The sequence below is a fragment of the Bombina bombina genome, chromosome 2 (genome assembly GCF_027579735.1).
Source record: "Bombina bombina isolate aBomBom1 chromosome 2, aBomBom1.pri, whole genome shotgun sequence".
NCBI lineage: Eukaryota > Metazoa > Chordata > Amphibia > Anura > Bombinatoridae > Bombina > Bombina bombina.
This window is the reverse complement of record NC_069500.1, coordinates 435,319,777-435,339,508: the sequence shown is the minus strand read 5'-3', so window position 1 is coordinate 435,339,508 and position 19,732 is coordinate 435,319,777. Positions and strand designations below refer to the sequence as shown.

General features: G+C 37.8%; 2 protein-coding genes across 2 annotated transcripts; one reads left to right on the top strand and one right to left on the bottom strand.

The window, feature by feature from the left end:
- Window positions 1–23: 23 nt before the first annotated feature.
- Window positions 24–7,586, top strand: GATC (glutamyl-tRNA amidotransferase subunit C). Its single transcript, XM_053702050.1, has 5 exons — window positions 24–131; window positions 6,818–6,865; window positions 6,993–7,162; window positions 7,239–7,342; window positions 7,417–7,586. The coding sequence occupies exons 1-5, from the start codon at window positions 60–62 to the stop codon at window positions 7,452–7,454; spliced, it is 432 nt and encodes a 143-aa protein (XP_053558025.1). The 5' UTR covers window positions 24–59; the 3' UTR covers window positions 7,455–7,586.
- SRSF9 (serine and arginine rich splicing factor 9) lies at window positions 7,491–18,449 on the bottom strand. The gene is made up of 4 exons (XM_053702049.1): window positions 18,175–18,449; window positions 10,859–11,058; window positions 9,530–9,702; window positions 7,491–8,109 (listed from the first exon to the last, which is right to left on the bottom strand). Exons 1-4 carry the CDS (start codon window positions 18,378–18,380, stop codon window positions 7,981–7,983), a joined length of 708 nt encoding a protein of 235 aa, XP_053558024.1. The 5' UTR covers window positions 18,381–18,449; the 3' UTR covers window positions 7,491–7,980.
- Between the last annotated feature and the right edge of the window lie 1,283 nt (window positions 18,450–19,732).

Here is a 19,732-nt window from a genome sequence, read left to right as displayed (position 1 = left end):
TCACGGTCACATGCTATATACCATTGCTGAAACGTCATTTGTAAGCGACATCTCAAGAGATGTGGAGGAAAGCTGTCGTCTCACGTTTGCTGGATAATTTATGTAGACGCTATGTGTCGGTTCAAAGCAAGGTTATTATTACTTTTATGTTTCTAATTAGAGTGCATTTTCTGCTATAAGGTTAGGTGTTCGGGTATTATAGAGGGACTTGTATGTCGAGATGAATAAATTCAGACAAACCACTGTACAGTTTATTACTTGCGAACTGTTGTTAATAATCACTTAGTGTTTACAGCGAGAAGCGATAAATGTCCTCTAATCCCAACTTGATAACTTAAAGGGACAGTATTCACAGATTTTCATATAACTGCATGTAATAGACACTACTATAAAGAATAATATGCAGATACTAATATAAAAACCCAGTATAAAACCGTTTGAAAACTTAGATGCTTCCAGTTTAGCTCTGTAAAAAAAGGTCACTGCAACACCCACTGCAAGTGGGAAATATCATACACTACTCCCCCCCCCCCACCTTCTTGCATATGAAAAGACCCTTTACACAAACAGAAGCAAGCAGGAGTAGGTATACGTCGGTATTGTCTTAAAACTTTGGGGCTTGGTTAGGAGTCTAAAAATCAGAGCAATGTTATTTAAAAATAAGCAAAAAGTATCATTTTAAAAAACTGTATGGGTTATATAAATGGATCATCTACAAAACATTTATGCAAAGAAAATTCTAGTGTATAATGTCCATTTAAAGGGACAGTGAAAACATTGAGATTGTAATATAAAATGCTTACTTAAAGGGAGTCTACTCCAGAATTGTTTTTGTTTAAAAAAAAATATAGATAATACCTTTATTACCCATTCCTACATAACCAAGTTATATTAATACTTTTTATCTCTGTGATTACCTTAGGGTTGCCACCTCAGCCATGTTTTCCTGGACACTTATGAGTTACACATGCTGCAGGGTGTGCAGGGAGGAACATGTATTGTGTTTCTGGACAGCACTATTCATATTCCTCCCTGCACACCCTGCAGCATGTGTAACTTATAAGTGTTCTGTATTTTAAGGGACAGGTGGCAACCCTAGATTACCTTGTATGTAATCCTCTGCAGACTGCCCTATTACTTCTGTTCTTTTGACATACTGGCATGTTAGCCAATCAATGCTGACTCATAAATAATGCCATGAGAGTGAGCACGTTATTTATATCACACACAAACACTATTGCTGTCTTGCTGTGAAAAACTGTAAAAATGCACTGAGATAAAAGGCTGCCTCAAAGGACTTTTTATAATATTAGCATCTGCACTGAATTTGGTGTAGCTTTCAACAAAGAATACCAAGAGAACACAGAAAATTATATGATAGATAATTTGACGTTTAAAATTGCATGCCCTATTTGAATAATTTCATTTTGACTAGACTGCCCATTATGAAATTCTATTTTTTTTTCTTTAATGATTTAGAATAGCACTGGTTTTCAAACCTGTCCCCAAGCTTCACCAACAGGCCAGGTTTTTAGGATTACCTTGAATGAGAGCAGGTAAAATAACCATGTTTACTAATCAGCTAATTATTTCACCTGTGCTCTAGGTCAGATAGCCTTAAAAAAAGAGGACAGGTTTGATAACCAGTGAGAGAGCATTCAATTTTAAGCAACTTTAATTTACTCCTATTTTCTTTGTTCTCTTGGTATCTATATTTGAAAAGCAGGAATGTAAAGCTTAGGAGCCGGCACATTTTTTGGTCAGCACTTGCTGATTGGAGGCTAAATGTAGCCACCAATTACAAGCACCTCCCAGTTGCTGAACCCAAAATGGTTTGCTTCCTAAGCTTACATGGTTGCTTTTCAAATAAAGATACCAAGAGTACAAATTGATAATAGGAGTAAATGAGAAAGTTGCTTAACATTGCATGCTCTCTCTCACTGGTTATCAAACCTGTCCCTCAGACCACCCTTTTTTAGGCAGACCTAGAGCACAGGTGAAATAATTAGCTGATTAGTAAACTGTGATAATGTAAGAAAATTTGGGTTTCCTATACCTTTTTTAATTATTCAGAAAAAGCATACAATTTTAAGCAACTTTCCAATTTACATTTATCAAATTTGTGTAATTCTCTTAGTATCCTTTGTTGAAGGAGTAATGCACTACTGGGAACACTGGGTGAGTAAATCACAGGAAGATCATCCACAGCCACCAAGCAGTAGTAGTAGATTGCTGCTCCTTGGCCTACCTAGATATGATTTTCAACAAAGGATATAAAAGGGAACAAAGTATAAGTAAATTGGAATGTTTAAAATTGTATGTTCCTTCCAAATTATGAGACATTTTGGATTTAATTCTTCTTTAAGCAAAGTAACACAACTTTGTAGGGATGTGTATTTGCCAGATGCAGAGGCTGCTTGCAGTATTTGTCTTTTGCTGGATTTATTCTTGTGAGAGCAATATACTAAGATCTGTGCAAATCCAGATCTTATTGTGTTACATTTTAAGAAGAAATCTGGCCTTCAGCAGCTAACAAACTGCCAAATGCTCATCCCTACAGTTTGCAATATTCTTTATTTTATCCCCCTTCTTGAAATTTTATTCTGAAAAGGGCAGATTTTACGGTCCAGAAGATTGAAAGAGCACATTGCAGGCTTAAAGTGCCACACATTTTCCATTTATAATTTCTGAAGCCAAACAAAGTAAGTAACAAGCTCTGACTTTTTTTCAGGAAAAAGCTGGATTGGCTCCTCCAACTGAGTAGTGGGCAGAGTTTTGACTAGTGGGAAACAAGAGTTCTTAAACCCTTTCCCGCCATTAGGATATTCCATGCCATCCTAAATGCACAGGGCTTTAGCGCCATTAGGATGGCATGGAACATCCTAGCCGTTTGGCTGTTCTGAAGCCAAAGCAGTTTCCAAAGTGGGATTGTGGTGCTGAAGGGCAAGAGAGACTAGAAGCGGCAATAACAAGTGTAAGTACTTGAATACACCATTGTTTAACCCTTTAACGACTCATGTCGTACAGGGTGTGTCTTGCACAAGCTGGTCTTTAAAGACCAGAAACGTACCCTGTACGACATTGGGGTTTAAAGCGGCTGGAAGCGATCCTGATCGCTTCCAGCCGCTTTCTGGTTATTGCAGTGATGCCTCGATATCGAGGCATCCTGTAATAACACTTCTTACCCCTCCGGTGCAGAGAGAGCCACTCTGTGGCCCTCTCTGCACCGGTCATCGATGGCTGAAAATTGTTGGTGAGTGGGCGGCCATCGATGGCTCTTATGATTGAGAGGGGGCGGGATCGGGGGCGTGGCTGCCGGGGGACACGCACAGATGGGGGGTGGGAACCGCTGCACTACAGAAAAAAACAACAACTTCTAAGTGGGAGAAAGGGAATGGGTTAATAAGTTGAGAAGGGATCTGGGAGGGGGGGGGGATGGTCTTTTTTTGGGAGGGGGAAGCTATACTACAGAAAATAAAAAAAAATAAATATATTTTTGTATAAACTGGGTACTGGCAGACAGCTGCCAGTACCAAATAAGGTAGAGGGGGAGGGTTAGAGAGCTGTTTGGGGAGATTAGGGGCTAGGGGGGATCCTACACAGCAGCATATGTAAATATGCTTTAAAAAAAAAATACTTTTTTTATTTTAGTACTGGCAGACTTTCTGCCAATACTTAAGATGGCAGGGACAATTGTGTAGTGGGGGAGGGAAGAGAGCTGTTTAGGAGGGATCAGGGGGTGTGATGTGTCAGGCTGATCTCTACACTAAAGCTACCTAATTAACCCCTGCACTGCTGGGCATAATACATGTGTGATGCGCATGCAGCATTTAGCGCCCTTCTATTTACCAAAAAGCAACGCCAAAGCCATATATGTCTGCTATTTCTGAACAAAGGGGATCCCAGAGAAGCATTTACAACCATTTATGCCATAATTGCAAAAGTTGTTTGTAAATAATTTCAGTGAGAAACCTAAAATTGTATGTTTTTTTTTTTTATTTGATCGCATTTGGCGGTGAAATGGTGGCATGAAATATACCAAGATGGGCCTAGATCAATACTTGGGGTTGTCTACTACACTAAAGCTAAAATTAACCCTAGAAGCTCCCTAATTAACCCCTTCACTGCTGGGCATAATAAACGTGTGATGCGCAGTGGCATTTTGCAGCCTTCTAATTACCAAAAAGCAACGCCAAAGCCATATATGTCTATTTCTGAACAAAGGGGATCCCAGAGAAGCATTTACAACCATTTATGCCATAATTGCACAAGTGGTTTGTAAATAATTTCAGTGAGAAACCTAAAGTTTGTGAAAAAGTGAACGATTTTATTTATTTGATCGTATATGGTGGCATGAAATATACCAAAATGGGCCTTGATCAATACTTTGGGATGTCTTAAAAAAAAAAAAAAAAATATATATATACACACACATATCGAAGGATATTTAGAGATTCCTGAAAGATATCAGTGTACCAATGGAACTAGCGCTAATTTTGAAAAAAAGTGGTTTGGAAATAGCAAAGTGCTACTTGTATTTATTGCCCTATAACTTGCAAAGAACATGTGAACATTGGGTATTTCTAAACTCAGGACAAAATTTAGAAACTATGTAGCATGGGTGTTTTTTGGTGGTTGTAGATGTGTAACAGATTTTGGGTGTCAGTTAGAAAAAGTTAGTTTTTTTTCCCCTCTTTTTATAAATTATAAGATGATGAAAATAATGGTATATTTAGAAAGTCTGTTTAATTGCGAGAAAAACTGTATATAATGTGTGGGTACAGTAAATGAGTAAGAGGAAAATTACAGCTAAATATAAACACAGCAGAAATGTAAAAATAGCCCTGGTCCTTAAGGGAAAGAAATTGAAAAATGGCCTTGTCCTTAAGGGGTTAAACATCTTACCGCCTGTACCGGGACCTTCCTTAGTCTATTATACTTCCAGACACAACTTTACCTGGAAAGGGAATCATCTGGATTTTAAGGGACAGTCTAGGCCAAAATAAACTTTCATGATTCAGATAGAGCATGTAATTTTAAACAATTTTCCAGTTTACTTTTATCACCAATTTTGCTTTGTTCTCTTGGTATTCTTAGTTGAAAGCTTAACCTAGGAGGTTCATACGCTAATTTCTTAGACCTTGAAGCCCACCTCTTTCAGATTGCATTTTAACAGGTTTTTCACCACTAGAGGGTGTTAGTTCACATATAGATAACACTGTGCAAGTCTGTCAAAAGAACTGAAAAAAGGGGCAGAGGCTTAGATGCAAGATAATCACAGAGGTTAAAAGTATATTATAACTGTGTTGGTTATGCAAAACTGGGAAATAAAGGGATTATCTATCTTAAAACAATAAAAATTCTGGTGTAGACTGTCCCTTTAACATCTGGTTTCCAGTTTGTTTTAACTCTATCAAGAGTCATTTTTCACGTGTGCTTTCTATGAAATGGTTGTGTTTTATGAAATGTGTTTAAATATTTTTTTTTTCAGAATTGTATGTATTTGATTATTTTTCTTTTGGATTATTGCGTTTTAGTATATGAGCCTGTTTAACTATTGGTACTGCACTTTGTAGATTATAGTGACACATACTGATTAGCAGGTTACTCATAGGTGGAATTAATTACCTCCTTTTTTGGCTTTTTAAAGTGAAGGTAAAGTTTGCTGTATTAGAATCTAATACTATACATTGCAGCACAAATGAATGGCACTTTCATTCATGAAAAATTCTAATTTTACTTTTCTACCGTGTTTGCGCCGTTTTAATTTGACATTTTGCTATATCCAAATTCAACCCGTTTATTTTTTTTAACATGCTGGTCACGTTTTTACTCCAGCCAATTGATTTTCTGGCCGTTAGGCGGCCGTCATCCCTCTCTTGGATGCTATGCGCAACCTTTGTTTGCTGTCACTGGGAAGCGAAGCGCGGCCCCGTTTCGCGCATGCTTAAAGTTCATGGCTATGAGCAGTTCTGTCAGGAGGTGGAGAAACACAAGGGCAAAACTGTATTTGTTTCTCTGGGACCAAGAATGCTGATGGGGTGAGCTGGTGCCCTGATTGTGTGATTGTTGTTTGTTTTTTTAAGTGGATTACCTAGCAGTCTTATTTATAGAAACTGAAGGCTGGGATTACCGCATGCGCAGCGACGAGTTTATGCGCAGTTAATTTATTTGCCGTGCACGAGCCTTGAGAAAATAACTTAGCGACTCTGTATGTTATAAGCAGCATTATTGAATAGTGCTTACAGAACAATCTAACTTTACCTTCACTTTAATTATATTTTTTTTAATCTGTTCTCTAGATTATTACTTTAAAAGGGAATACAGTAACTTTGATTTGCGCTGATACCCTTGTTGGTTTGGTTTTGGGTGCTGAAGGGCGTACCTAGCATCATAAGCATTCCACCCTGACCCAATCCCATCATTGAAATCACAATTTTAGGATTTCAATTTTAACTTGTTTACAACGGAACAAAGTCCTGGCAGGAAGGGGGTTAACCTCTACATGGTGGTGCTATTGGGTTCAGATGTAAACACTATTAGTAAAAATGAAATCATAGGATTTCAAGGCTGGAATCGGATCATGGGGACTGTCAACACTGCTCGGCCCGCCCCAGGCAAATTCTTGCCTACATCAATGGCAAGAAGCTGCAGGGCACTGTATATGGTAGGGCGTTCCATGCGTTTGTAATAGCATTAAAGTGCTGTTAGGACGGCATGGAATGTCCTAACAGGGGTTAATAGTTCAAGCTTAGCTTTGTTAATCTAAGACAGCAGAAAATTTCAAGATATTTACTATTTTATATTTATCCTGCAGGTGCCACAGAAACCAACATGGAGCCTAGCACCAGAAACAACTACCCATGTATGTGGAAATGTCTTTAAGGGATTTTGTGCTTTTTCCGTCTATCCCCATGACTGGCAGATAATATGCTGGATCTGGTGAAAGACACACTGTTTAAACATATCTTGCTTGTTTTTTTTCCATATAGAAAAATAAAATAACTGCAGACATTATAGATCATCTTGAACGTTTGGCATTGGTAGATTTCCGAAATGAAGAAGGTGTGCAACGCTTAAAGAACGCAGTACAGTTTGCAGACCAGTTGCATTGCGTAAATACTGATGGAGTGCCTTGCCTTGTCTCCGTTTTAGAGGAAAGGTAGGAGTGGGAAGATGTTGACTAGGATGTTGTAGAATTATCTAGTTGTAAGATAATAATTTTATTTCTGTCGTAGGGCTGTGTATATTAGAACAGATACAGTCAATACAGATACTGATGCAGTTAAAGTCCTTGAAAATGCTAGAATCATCATAGAAGAGTACTTTGTTGCACCACCAGGTATGACATTTTATTTAACGTACTTATATTGACAAAGAGGCTCTATATTTATTATCTTCTGTTTACCCCAACAGGTAATATTCCATTACCAACACATGACCCCAGAATTTAACCATCTAAGAAGAAGAGGAAAAACAAAATCAGAATGTTAACACAGCATCAAGACTTTAATAGGACAGCTACAGATGCTTTATTTAACTGAAACACCTTTATAATAAAAAGGAAAAAAAAAAAACCATACAAATTTGAGCAGGATTAAAAAGTTAATTTCACACATCTTTTCTAATAGAGTGGGTAAAGTTGGACAATCATATTCCCTTATGCTTGTCCTGGTGCCACTATTTTGCTTCACCCTTAGTCACAGTATATTCATTATCCACACACTAATGCACAGATCAAAATTAAGCCATCCATCCTTTTAGGCATATTCTTGGCTTGTATGCCCACATTGAAAAACTAGAAACTGGTGGGGTAAACCTGTTTTTAAAACAGATGCCAGAAGCACATTTCTTAAAAAAAAATTAAAAATTAAAATTAAAAAAGACAAAAGGTGATGAAATCCATCAGGTGCGGAATGTAACTTCAAAGCAGATGGGCTTTAGAATTATATCCATAGAAAGTGTCCCTGTGGTTACAGATCAGTACGGTCGGAAAGGGGAGGGTGAGCGGCGGTTTTGATATGGAGAGTCACGCCCTCTAGAACGGGATCTTGATCTTGAGTAGCTGGCATTTCGTTCTGGGCAAACACGAATGTAGGAGGTTTCACCCTGGATTTAAAGAGGATGTTTTGAACATAAATTTTGTAAAATGTAATAGTCTTTATAGGCCCCAAGTAGTACTTTTACTGTATAAAAAGTATTTTCTTAAATACAATTAATTTTAAATATCATAAACCAATGACAGTTAAGTGCATTAATTCAATGCGGCATGAGGGTGGAAATATATAAATCTGTTCATTTTTATAATGATAAAAATTAAATGCCAGCTCTACTGAATTTTGCAGGAATATACAAATAAATGACAATGCTAAAATAGTTTTATTCCCTCATAGGTAGTCAAACTATTTTAAAACAAGAATAAGCACCTAAGTTTAAAGAGACAGTTCACCCCAAAAATGTCTACCCTTTAAATTATTCCCAATGATCCTTTTACCTGCTAGATTGTATTAAATTGGTTACAAGTAGCTCCTTTACTCCTATTTCAGCATTTGAAATAGCTACCTATACTGAAAGTTTTGATACTGGAGTATAGGCTATTGAATAGCCAAAATAAACAGCCAGTAGAACTTACTCAGTGGGATGCAGGATAGTTAAAGGGACATAATACTCATATGCTAAATCACTTGAAACTGATGCAGTATAACGGTAAAAAGCTGACAGGAAAATATCACCTGAGCATCTCTATGTAAAAAAGGAAGATATTTTACCACACAATCTCCTCAGCTCAGCAGAGTAAGTTCTGTGTAAAAAGTTGCCCAGCTGCAGGTAAAACAGAAAAAAAAAAAAAAAAGAAAAACTAACAGCAGGCAATCAGCATCCGCAGTGCTGAGGTCATCGACTCTTTACTCAGATCTCATGAGATTTCATAGTAAACTTCCTTAAACTGAATAGGGAAATAAGGTGTGCACGTAAGCTCACTCCCTTAGCTGTCCCAGGACAGACACACCGATTTGCTGCTTAGAAGTCCTTTACGATGGGATGTGGCTACTGAGGAACTTTTGAGGTAAAATCTTTCTTTTTTACATAGAGATGTTCAGGTGATATTTTGTAGTCCGCTTTTTACAGCTATGCTGCATCACTTTCAAGTGTTTAAACATATGGGTATCATGGCCCTTTAAGTAATAAAATAATTGTCCATTGTTCTATGGAATGAGCTTTGGTGTTCCAGCCAAATAAAAGATAAGGAAGAAAGTTTGTGTACACAAACTTTGAACTTTTAAGGTGATATCTCTCATGTTATAACCATTGTAATAGGCTGTGGTGGTTTCAAAGAACAAAATCAGCTACTTCATATACACAAATAAGCATGAAAATGCAATTTCTCAAATATTTTATACTCTACAGTTGGTATAACAAGTAATTTAAAATACATTAATGAAAAGACAATTTTACAGTGTACTGTCCCTTTAACTTCTGTATTTGTATTCATTGTAAGTTTGTCAGACTAATCTATAATATTGTGACTTACCTCATGCGACCGGAATTTAGTATCATCCAGTTTCCTCAAAGCATACTCCATATCCTCCTTGCGGATGAATTCAACAATTCCCATACCATCTTTATGTACATCAGCATAGCAGACATCACCAGCTTCTCTCATGTGATCCTTCAGATCCTGCCAGCTACCTGACGGGGGAAGACCTTGCAGAAGATAAATTAGTGCAGATGTAGAAACTGGCAAAAGTAAAGAACTCCAGCTTGATACAGCAATTATAAAAGTGATAAAACTGAAATGAAGCCTTCTTCACACCACACTTAACAAAAACGCTTCTAATAAAAAGAGTGTTTCAGGGATAACCATAAAGTACATTTTAACACCACACCTGACCAGAGAGCAGTTACTAAATTTGCATTTCCACTAAAGAATACAGTAGGTGTCATGTTAAAACAGGGTGCATAACGCATATGCTCCATGTACAGTAAAAGCTTAAAAAAAAATTGCACTGTAATAAGGTTTAAATGTGTATCATTTCAGATCATACAGCTTTAAATGTCAGTTTGAAAGGACACATTGTTTTATATTAAGGACAAAATTTGCTAGCAAGTTAAAATAAATGGACCTTGTGTTTAGTAGTTTTAGATTTTAAATGTTTTGCCAAGAATTATATATACAGTAGGTACAATTGATAGCCTCAACATTAAGCCTTTGTAACCAATGCAAGCTTTAAGGGCCATAATTGTCTAATCCGTTGGTCATAAAATGGCATGTTCTATCAACCTTGCAATACTGTGTGCTTAATCCCAGCAAAGAGGTTAAACACAGTAGAAGTGCCATTCGGGACCTGCGGCTGATCCAATCAGCGCAATTTTTCAACTAATGTTGCCGTTAACATCAATGCACAAAGATGTACCTATGTATTAATTATATACATTAATGACAATACTACTGCAATTTATTGCAAGATTATGGGCTAGGTCTAGAATTTTTATTTTCTTGGCAAGGCTGTAGACAGTTTTAAACCTAAAACCCTATTTTTTCCTTCCATAATTTAAATAGCATACAATTTTAAATGACGTTCAAATCTACATCCATTATCAAATTTGCTTCATTCTTCCGGTATCCTTTATTAAAGGAGCAGCAATGCACCACTGGAAGCATCAGGTGAGCCAAATGACGTGCAGCCAGCTCCCAGTAGCATATTGTTGCTCCTAGGCCTACCTAGGTATGCTTTCAACAAAGGATACCAAAGCAACACAAGTAAAATTAGAAAGTTTTTAATTTCCATGTCCCTTTAACTTAACTAAGCAGAGGTTACTATAACCAAAATGAAAAAAAAAGGCATTATGAAAACTATACCTGTGACAATTACTCTGAATTCTGACCGACGAGAGGGGGGGCCATTTCTTCCTCTGGGAGCCCCATAACCACCACCTCCTCCTCCTCCGCCGCCACCACCACCACCACCAGAGCCTCGCAAAGGCCGTGTAAACTCGACCCGTAGACGACATGAGCCAAATTCACATCCATTCCGTCCAAAGACTGCATCCTCTGCATCTCTAGGAGAGAGAATTGCAAAAGCAGAGCGTGAAGCCAGATGTGTGGCCATCTTGCCTAAAAAGGTATCAGCTCCTGAATATGGCAAACAACCTCTTCCATACACTGAATTGGATGCTAAAAATAGTCTTGTTTCCATATTGAGGGTGGGAACTTTTTTGCGCAACCATGAAGCATGACACCTTCCACCAACCAATATAGTGGGAGTTCTGCTATCAGCCAGTGAGCACTTGGTCCTTAATGCCTAGTTGTACAGACATGAACAAGTTTAACAATTTTTTTTAAATGCATTAATATTAATATACATATATATAAAAAAAAAAAAAAAAAACCTGAATTTCCCTTTTCCTACAATATGTCTAAGACAGACAAGCACACTGCAAACTTTACAAGTCTAGCTTCAATAAAGTGGTTGAAAAGCCATGGTCCCTCAAAAATTGGTCCTGGTGCACAGTACATTGGCTGTACCCTTGTAAGGGGAGATAAGCAGGACTATGTTTTTTTTTATTAAATTCATGCATGGCTGACTTATCTGCTTATTAGAATGTGTCCTCACAGATAGCCCAGGAAGTAGGTAATTTGTACAGGGAACAGACCCGCCCAATCAATTAGGGCACAGAGATGGGGTAGTAATCAGAGTCTGACATTGTAAGAGAAGGGGTCCCTCTACAGAAAGACTGCAAGCACAGTTTTTACTGTGTAATGTGCACTCATTTGTAAGTTACATTGTAAAATAGTCTGTCAGAGCATTATAAATGCTGCCTTCTCTACCTCAGTTCTGTGTATTTTATTCACCACCTCGCTATGCCAGGCTTTTATTTCAGTTTTATCTAGCAGAAGTAAAGTGACTGAAAAAGGTAGGAGAAAGGGCTGCACATACTGTAAGGAAGGCAGCATTTATGGCCAAAAGAACGAAGTGCTAGATAATATGAAGACAGGAGAAAATAGGGAAAGAATGTAAGGAAGGCCCAGAGATGGAGAAAATGTGAGAGGGTCTAATGACATGCTCAAAGTATAATCTAAATATTTAAAAACCACCAAGTCCTGAACTACATGTTTGTTCTTAAAGGAACAACCCAGTTTTTTTTTGGTCATGATTTAGATAAATAAAAGTTGGAAAGTGGTTTAAAATTGTATTCTCTATTTTGCTTCCTTCTCTTTCTATCTTTTGTTAAAGAAACAATGCACATGGGTGAGCCAACAAGAGGCATAGATGTGCTGTCACCAATAACCAGCTCTGAGCCTAGATATGCTTTTCAACAAAAGATACCAATAGAACAAAAATTAGATCGTAACATGCTTTTTCTTTGGCTATTAAAAAAAAGGGATTGCACATATCTTGCAGTTTGTTCTGCAGTCTTGTAAAATTAAACACTAGGCGTGATTTTTGTATTAAAAAAAAGTGTCAGTAAACCTAAAAAATAATGTTATATAATTCTGCACATAGTGCAGAATTATATCACATTATTTTAGTGTTATCCTTAACAAACCTTTTATTCTCTTCGAATTTTTTTTAAAATATGCCTGTTTTTCAGACCCGCTCTCTGTACTCTGCTGAGCGGGTCTTTTTTTTTCCCCAGACAGAGCAGGAGCGAGCTGCACTTAGTGTTATGGCGCTGTCACTATACTGCTGGCCCGATGCGCTGTGTGTAAAAAAAAAAAAAACCCGCTCAGCAGAGTACAGAGAGCGGGTCTGAAATAGGCATATTTTAGAAAAATTCAAAGAGAATAAAAGGTTTTATAAGGATAACACTAAAATAATGTTATATAATTCTGCACTATGTGCAGAATTATATAAAAATGTTTAGGTTTACTGTCCCTTTAACACAGGGGTATCAAGCTCATTGTATTCGGGGGCTACTGGCCAAGGGTTATCCCTTGGGGGCCACTTGAAAAGTGTGAGTGCTCTGGAACTAGATATACTAGGAACTAGAAGTGACATTTATCCAAGTAGTGCATGGTAGGAGCTGAAGTCCATAAGAGAGACATACACAGTGTATATTTATCTGGTCAGCGCCAAGTGGAGTGATCATTCTGGAACTGAATAAAAAGTGACATTTATCTAAGCAGTGCATAATGGCAGTCTACGCCGGACAATGCACGTTTGTCTTTATATGGTTCTCGTCAATGTCTATAGAACATCAACTTTACACTGTTTGGAACCAAAATATATATATATACATATATACATACACACAGTATTCAGAATTACCCCCCCATTTTCAGAGTTTAACTACAAGCAGAAGGGAGAACATGGATAATGAAAGTATATTACAAGTTTTCTATGCACCTAAAAATCACTGGAGGACCCTGTGCACAAGCAGTGTATAGATGGCACAAGAAAAATTTTGCTATGCAATGTTCTATTACAAGTGGCAACAGCAGAAAGACAAGTTCTCTGCTTGAGAACGTGTTTATCTGTATCTTGATGTTTTCCCCATAAAAGCTTTTGAAGTGGTTCAGCAAGAATGAAAAGCCTAATACCATGTTTACACACTTAGATCTGCTGCTTAAAAAGGGACAGTCAACACAAAAATTGTTATTGTTTAAAAAGAGATAATGCCTTTACTACCCATTCCCCAGCGTTGCACAACCAACATGGTTATATGAACATACTTTATAACCTTTAAACCTCTAAATTTCTGTCTGTTTCCATGTCCCTAAAGACAACCCCATGATCACATGCTTTATTTGCTTTTCACATCAGGAGAAGCTAGTTCATGTGAGCCATATAGATAACATTGTGCCGACGCCTGTGGAGTCTAATTAATTGGCTTAAATGCAAGTCAATAGAATGTGATCAGGGGGCCGATCTATTGTTTTGGTAGAATGCAAAAGTGCATAGGGATTATCTGCTGGAGCATGCCTAGAAGCTGTGAACTAAGTTGAAATACAATGCCTGTGTCTAAACACTGATAAGGGGGGGATGGGGGTGGGGGGTGGAGCCAACTGCTCCAGACAGCATGGCTTTGTAACTAATTGTGCTTATTTTCGAAAATTTTGAAATACTTACCAGCAATTTTTAAACCATTTTTTATGTAAACTATTTCTACTTAATTAGCCCTTTTAGGATATACACAGAACATGTTTTATGGCACTTTAATATAACCATGTTTTCTGTGCAAAACTGCAGAATGGGTAATAAAGGGATTATCTATCTTAAAACAAAAAAATTGAGTTGACTGACCCTTTAAACCAGAAACCCACAATCCCATCCTTGTGAAGTTCATGTAATCTCTCAGAAACATCAGGGAGTGCGCACCAAAAAAGTTCCAATTGCTTCAATTTTTTTATGTATTAGATCATTGCAAGTCATGGCTCAACAAATTAGTTTAAAATAAGGATTCAGTAAGAATATTAAAGGGACACTGAACCCAATTTTTTTCTTTTGTGATTCAGATAGAGCATGCAATTTTAAGCAACTTTCGAATTTACTCCTATTAAAATTTTCTTCATTCTCTTGGTATCCTAATTTAAAATGCAAGAATGTAAGTTTAGATTCCGACCTATTTTTGGTGAATAACCTGGGTTATTCTTGCCGATTGGTGGATACATTCATCCACCAATAAAAAAGTGCTGTCCAGAGTGCTAAACCAAAAAAGCTTAGATGCCTTCTTTTTCAAATAAAGATAGCAAGTGAACGGAGAAAAATTGATAATTGTAGTAAATTAGGAAGTTGCTTAAAATTGCATGCTCTATCTGAATCACGAAAGAAAAAATGTGGGTTCAGTGTCCCTTTAAGGAGCCAGACAGTGATACATTTTATATAGATATATAGCCCAAAAAGTTAGAAGCCAGTATACAATTCTAGTAACCAGTGGCGCCAGTGCTTGTTGAGCCCTAACCCAAGGGTTTGACATCAGCAAATTAAAACTTAGAATTCCCACTTGTTACCTATCTTCCTCAACAGCTTGCATGCTTACCAAAGAACACAATATTTTAATAAAATTCTGTTTAACATACATTACCAGGTCCTATTACTGATGTTCAATAACAATTTTTTTTTATTAAAGTGAAAGACATATCAAAATGTTTCTAATAGTAATTCTAAAAGTTCAGAAACTACCATTGCTTTCCAGTGAGCTCCCAACATGTGCTCCCTTGTATATTCACCAGCTTTTAGGTGGGCATTGTACCATTGCAGCAAACAAATGCCAGGATTTGTAATATACAAGAGCAATAACTGCTTTTAGACAGCCTTAAAAAGCTATACTAAACCCAACATTTTTTCTTCCATGATAGAGAAAGCATGCAATCTTAAGAAATTTCTAATTTACTCCTATTTTTTTCGTTCTCTTACCATCTTTATTTGAAAAAAAGCAGGAATCTAAGCTTAGGTTGCTGGACAATTTTTGGTTTAGAACCCTGGATAGCGCTTGCTGATTGGTGGCTACATTTAAACATTTAAATATGAGGACAATGCTGTGTTATTAAAAATAGTGTTGCAACACTAAAACAATATTTAACTTTATTTCAGCTGTAAATCAGAGTGCAATTTTTTTTTATATAAAACTTAACAATGCCCATTTGTAATATCAGAGTGCAAGAAAGCTATAAGGCTTTTAAACAATGTGTATTCCAGGGTAAATGTTGGCTTAATGTGTAACTGTCTGATGACTGAACAAAGTCTTGGTATTTAGTCGCCCAGTTTTAAAATGATATTTGTATCTGCTTTGGGGAATGGGCTCAGTATAAATTGTTGGTTACAATGTTATTCTTCACTAGCTAGTCTCACAAGGTATTCCCAATAAATCTGATTTTTTTCTATGTTTATGGCGTACTTTGCTTTTCGGCTGTTAGCTTTTTATGTTACAGTCAGTATATTACTATAAATCAATTTTCCAAAGTTCTTTTTTGTTGATAAGTTACTTCCTAAATGAGCGTCTTTAGTATTTGAGGTAAGTATATTGCGGGGCACCTCCCCTGCAGGTGGTTTTACTGACCTCCGGGACTCCTGTGTTCACAGCGTTTCATACACTTACTGGATCAGAGGTTTCCTCTGTCTCACGGTGCATCGGGTGGATATTAACTGGTCTCTGGATAGAGTAGAGCCTGCCCTGCAGGTTGTCTTACCAGCCACCGGGATCTCACCAAGATTGCACGCTGATGGTAGGGTGTCTAGAGAGGACGTCACAGTACGACGGATGTAGGTAGAGATTAACTTGCGCAAGTTTCTCAATACTTGTTGAGATGGTCCGTTGCCTGAGATTACCAGCAGTCAACGGACAATCTCAACAAGTATTGAGAAACTTGCGCAAGTTAATCTCTACCTAAATCCGTTGCACTGTGACATCCTCTCTAGACGTCCTACCATAAGCGTGCAATGTTGGTGAGGACCGAGAATCCCGGTGGCAGGTAAGACAACCGGCACGCTCTTCTTTATTCACAGACCAGTGAATACCCATCCGATGCACTGTGATAAAAAAAGAAACCTCTGATCCAGTAAGTATGAAACGCTTTGAACACAGGTGGTCAGTAAAACCACTTGCATGTCGGGTGCCCCACAATATACTTACCTTAAAACACTAAAGACGCTCATTTAGGAAGTAACTTAAAATGAAGGTCAATTTTCATGTGAAAGTGCGCGGTTAAAAAAAAAAAAAACACAATTAAAAACAAGGGCACTTTCATTCATGAAAATTGACATTTCGGCTGTTTTTTTAAACTATACTTAGTTTCTCTTCTTGAAGCCGCTCCAGTGCTTCACCAGCCCGTCGCAAGCCTCTTCATACTTTAGCAATGACGATTCCGGCATCCTCCAATCACTGCCTGAGGAAACGCCGTGATTGGAGGAAGCTGGTTTCGTCATTGCTGGGTAAGTAAACCAGGAAGAAGCAGGCGGGGCATAGTTTCAGAACAGCGATTTGGCGTTTCAGAAGAACAATGTAAGTATTTTTAAAATACAGTGCTATGTCAATTTTCATGAATGAAAGTGCCCCTGTTTTAATAGTTTTTTTTTAAAAAAACGGCACTTTCACATGAAAATTGACCTTCACTTTAACAAAAAAGAACTTTGGAAAATTGATTTTTAGTAATATACTCACTAACATAAAGAGCCAACAGCCGAAAAGCAACAAAGTATGCCATAAGAAACAGATGGCGGGGGGGGGGGGGGGAATCAGATTGGGAATACCTTGTGAGACTAGCTAGTGAAGAATAACATTGTAACCAACAATTTATACTGAGCCCATTCCCCAAAGCAGATACAAATATCATTTTAAAACTGCACGACTAAATACAAAGACTTTGTTCAGTCAGCAGTAACACATTAAGGCAAAATTTACCCTACTTGTAAGCTTTCTTGCTGATATTATAAATGGACATTGTTTTTAAAGATATATATATTTTACTCATTTAATGCTGAAATTAAGAGTTAAATATTTTAATGTTGCAACACTATTTTTAAAATGTGTTTTTAAGTATATAAACATGTTCTTAATATCCACATTTATATGAACTCATATTTGATATAAAAATAGTGTTTATCTTAGCGCCCCATTTGAAATCCCCCACTTTTATTTTTTTATATCGAAGAAGAGGATAGCTTTCAGCGAGGCTTAGCTCAGCGCCTTTTTAACTTGTATTTACCTATACTGCATTAATTACTAAGATAGATTCACACTTAACCATCGCACTGCTGCTTGTGATCAGTATGGCATACACGCATATGCCCATGATCATTGGAACAAGTATGCTGTGCAAAACTAACTATACAACTAAAAGCTTTATGGGGGTGAACACAATTATGACAACATATGCAACAACAAAATGCTCATAAACTTGCGCATGTTATTGTTGCATTGCAATAAAGTTAGCGAACACCATACAAGTAATTTAGTAGCAAGCCATTAAATCAAATAGCATAATAACTGAATGAACTTCATACATATCCTATCAGCCGAGAATAAACATTATGGCCTAACTCCAAACCCACCACCCACAGGCCGAGGAACAAGGTAATACCTGGAAAACACACAATAGAAGGCTTCGGGCCCAGCCTCCCCCATCTTAAACCCGCCCCTCCCCCCTTTCCAGTTTCCCGCCTTTCGAGCCCCTTTTTTCCTCATTATTTCGTTCTAGCGTCCCTCATCCTCCTTAGGCTCTTCATCCTCTCTCACCGGGGATCTTGGAAGCTGATGAAAGCGAATGGAGCACTACTGCTCCCGCCGCGATTCTTCAGCACAATGCTCCGGATCCGGCCGTAACGATGAAACAGTTCGTCTAGCTCCTTCTCCCGCACATCGGCGGGAAGGTTCCCCACGTAGATCCGTCCATCCCCTGTACCGGCCCGCTGGGGCTCCCGATCCCGCTCCCAGCTTGACATGCTTCCTCTCACGGGCCACGCAAAGCACGCTGGGCAACGGCCGGAAGTCTACCTTAAAGGGAAAGGGTCGAGTGATACGCGCCTTAAAGGAGAAGTGATTGCAGACATGCGCCTTTAAAAAAACGGGCGGAGTCTTCAATGATTGGATCAGAAAAAATACATAAATAAATCTAGTCGCGTCTGGCATCCTCCCAACAACATGTTTACCATATTAATCGGTTGCTTAGCAATGATCTAAAAATGGAACTAGGAATTTTACTATTACGATAAAACAGTTTATTGCCGAAGTACGTAACTACACTTCTAGGAAAATACAAACAAAAAAATCACCACCACAATCAATGCTTTTTTCCTTATAAAGTTATATTGTGTGATTAACTTATAAATTGAGGTACAATTTAATAAACAGACAGCAGAATGGTTCTAATATTAACCCTTTCGTGAATGGCTTAAAGTGTCTACATCAGAACAACCACAAAATGTAGACAAAGTCGCAGACATCCCAACCTGCAAAAACTCATTTCAGGGAGATGGCTTCACCTGCTACTGTGCCGCCACCCCCAACCCTCCCAGTTATAAATTGGGCACCTTAAACCCTAAATAAGATAGAGACTTATCTTTAACGTAGCTTCCCACTAAAGTCACATTAAAAAAGTAGCTTTATTGTACAACCACATACAACAAACCTATTTTCCAGTGATCGTACGCATTTTGGTATTATTTGTGTTTTATTTTATTAGAATCAGTGGGGGCATTTTGGTTACTGATGCATGCTTTGAGGGTTCTATATCATCCCAGCAACTAAAAGCATTCCTTAAAGAAACACATTTCCGGATTTGGGCCACATTGGATCATGGTACTTGCAGTTTCAGGGAGATTGCACTCCATTTGCTGGCATCAGGGAGCCGCTATTACAATCAGGGAGACTCCCTGAACTTCAGGGAGAGTTGGGATGTCTGGGATCGCGTCTAGGGGGCGTCCCTACAACCCTAGGAACACCCTCCAGACCGCGATCAAATCCTGGAAGCACTGAAGGCTTCAGGTCAGCCGTTGCCTATGACGTTCTATTCCATCATAACGGTTCTAAAGCCCAGTGTAATTATGACGGAATAGAATTGTATTAAACGGTTAAATAGAACCAGGCAGGTGCAAGACAAACCATGAGAACAAATTGGCACTGCACCGATTAAAGTAATTGTATACATTCAAAATATATTTTTTATTAATAAATGTGTGATTTTTTTATTTTTTTTTGAGAGAAGGATTTATTCATATCTAATAAAGCTAAATATAACCATATGCTAGGAGTGTCCAGGCCGGTTCATGTTATGTCCAATACTGATACTTATGAA

What these genes read in the sequence shown, in the direction of transcription:
- GATC (XM_053702050.1), top strand. Translation starts at nt 60, where the DNA reads ATGTGGAGGAAAGCTGTCGTCTCACGTTTGCTGGATAATTTATGTAGA. An exon ending in ATGTGTCGGTTCAAAGCAAG is followed by an intron (nt 132 to 6,817) that starts GTTATTATTACT and finishes TTTATCCTGCAG; the next exon opens with GTGCCACAGAAACCAACATG. An exon ending in CACCAGAAACAACTACCCAT is followed by an intron (nt 6,866 to 6,992) that starts GTATGTGGAAAT and finishes TTTTCCATATAG; the next exon opens with AAAAATAAAATAACTGCAGA.
- SRSF9 (XM_053702049.1), bottom strand. Translation starts at nt 18,380, where the DNA reads ATGTCAAGCTGGGAGCGGGATCGGGAGCCCCAGCGGGCCGGTACAGGG. An exon ending in ATCAGCTTCCAAGATCCCCG is followed by an intron (nt 11,059 to 18,174) that starts GTGAGAGAGGAT and finishes TCTCTCTCCTAG; the next exon opens with AGATGCAGAGGATGCAGTCT. An exon ending in ATTCAGAGTAATTGTCACAG is followed by an intron (nt 9,703 to 10,858) that starts GTATAGTTTTCA and finishes ATCTTCTGCAAG; the next exon opens with GTCTTCCCCCGTCAGGTAGC.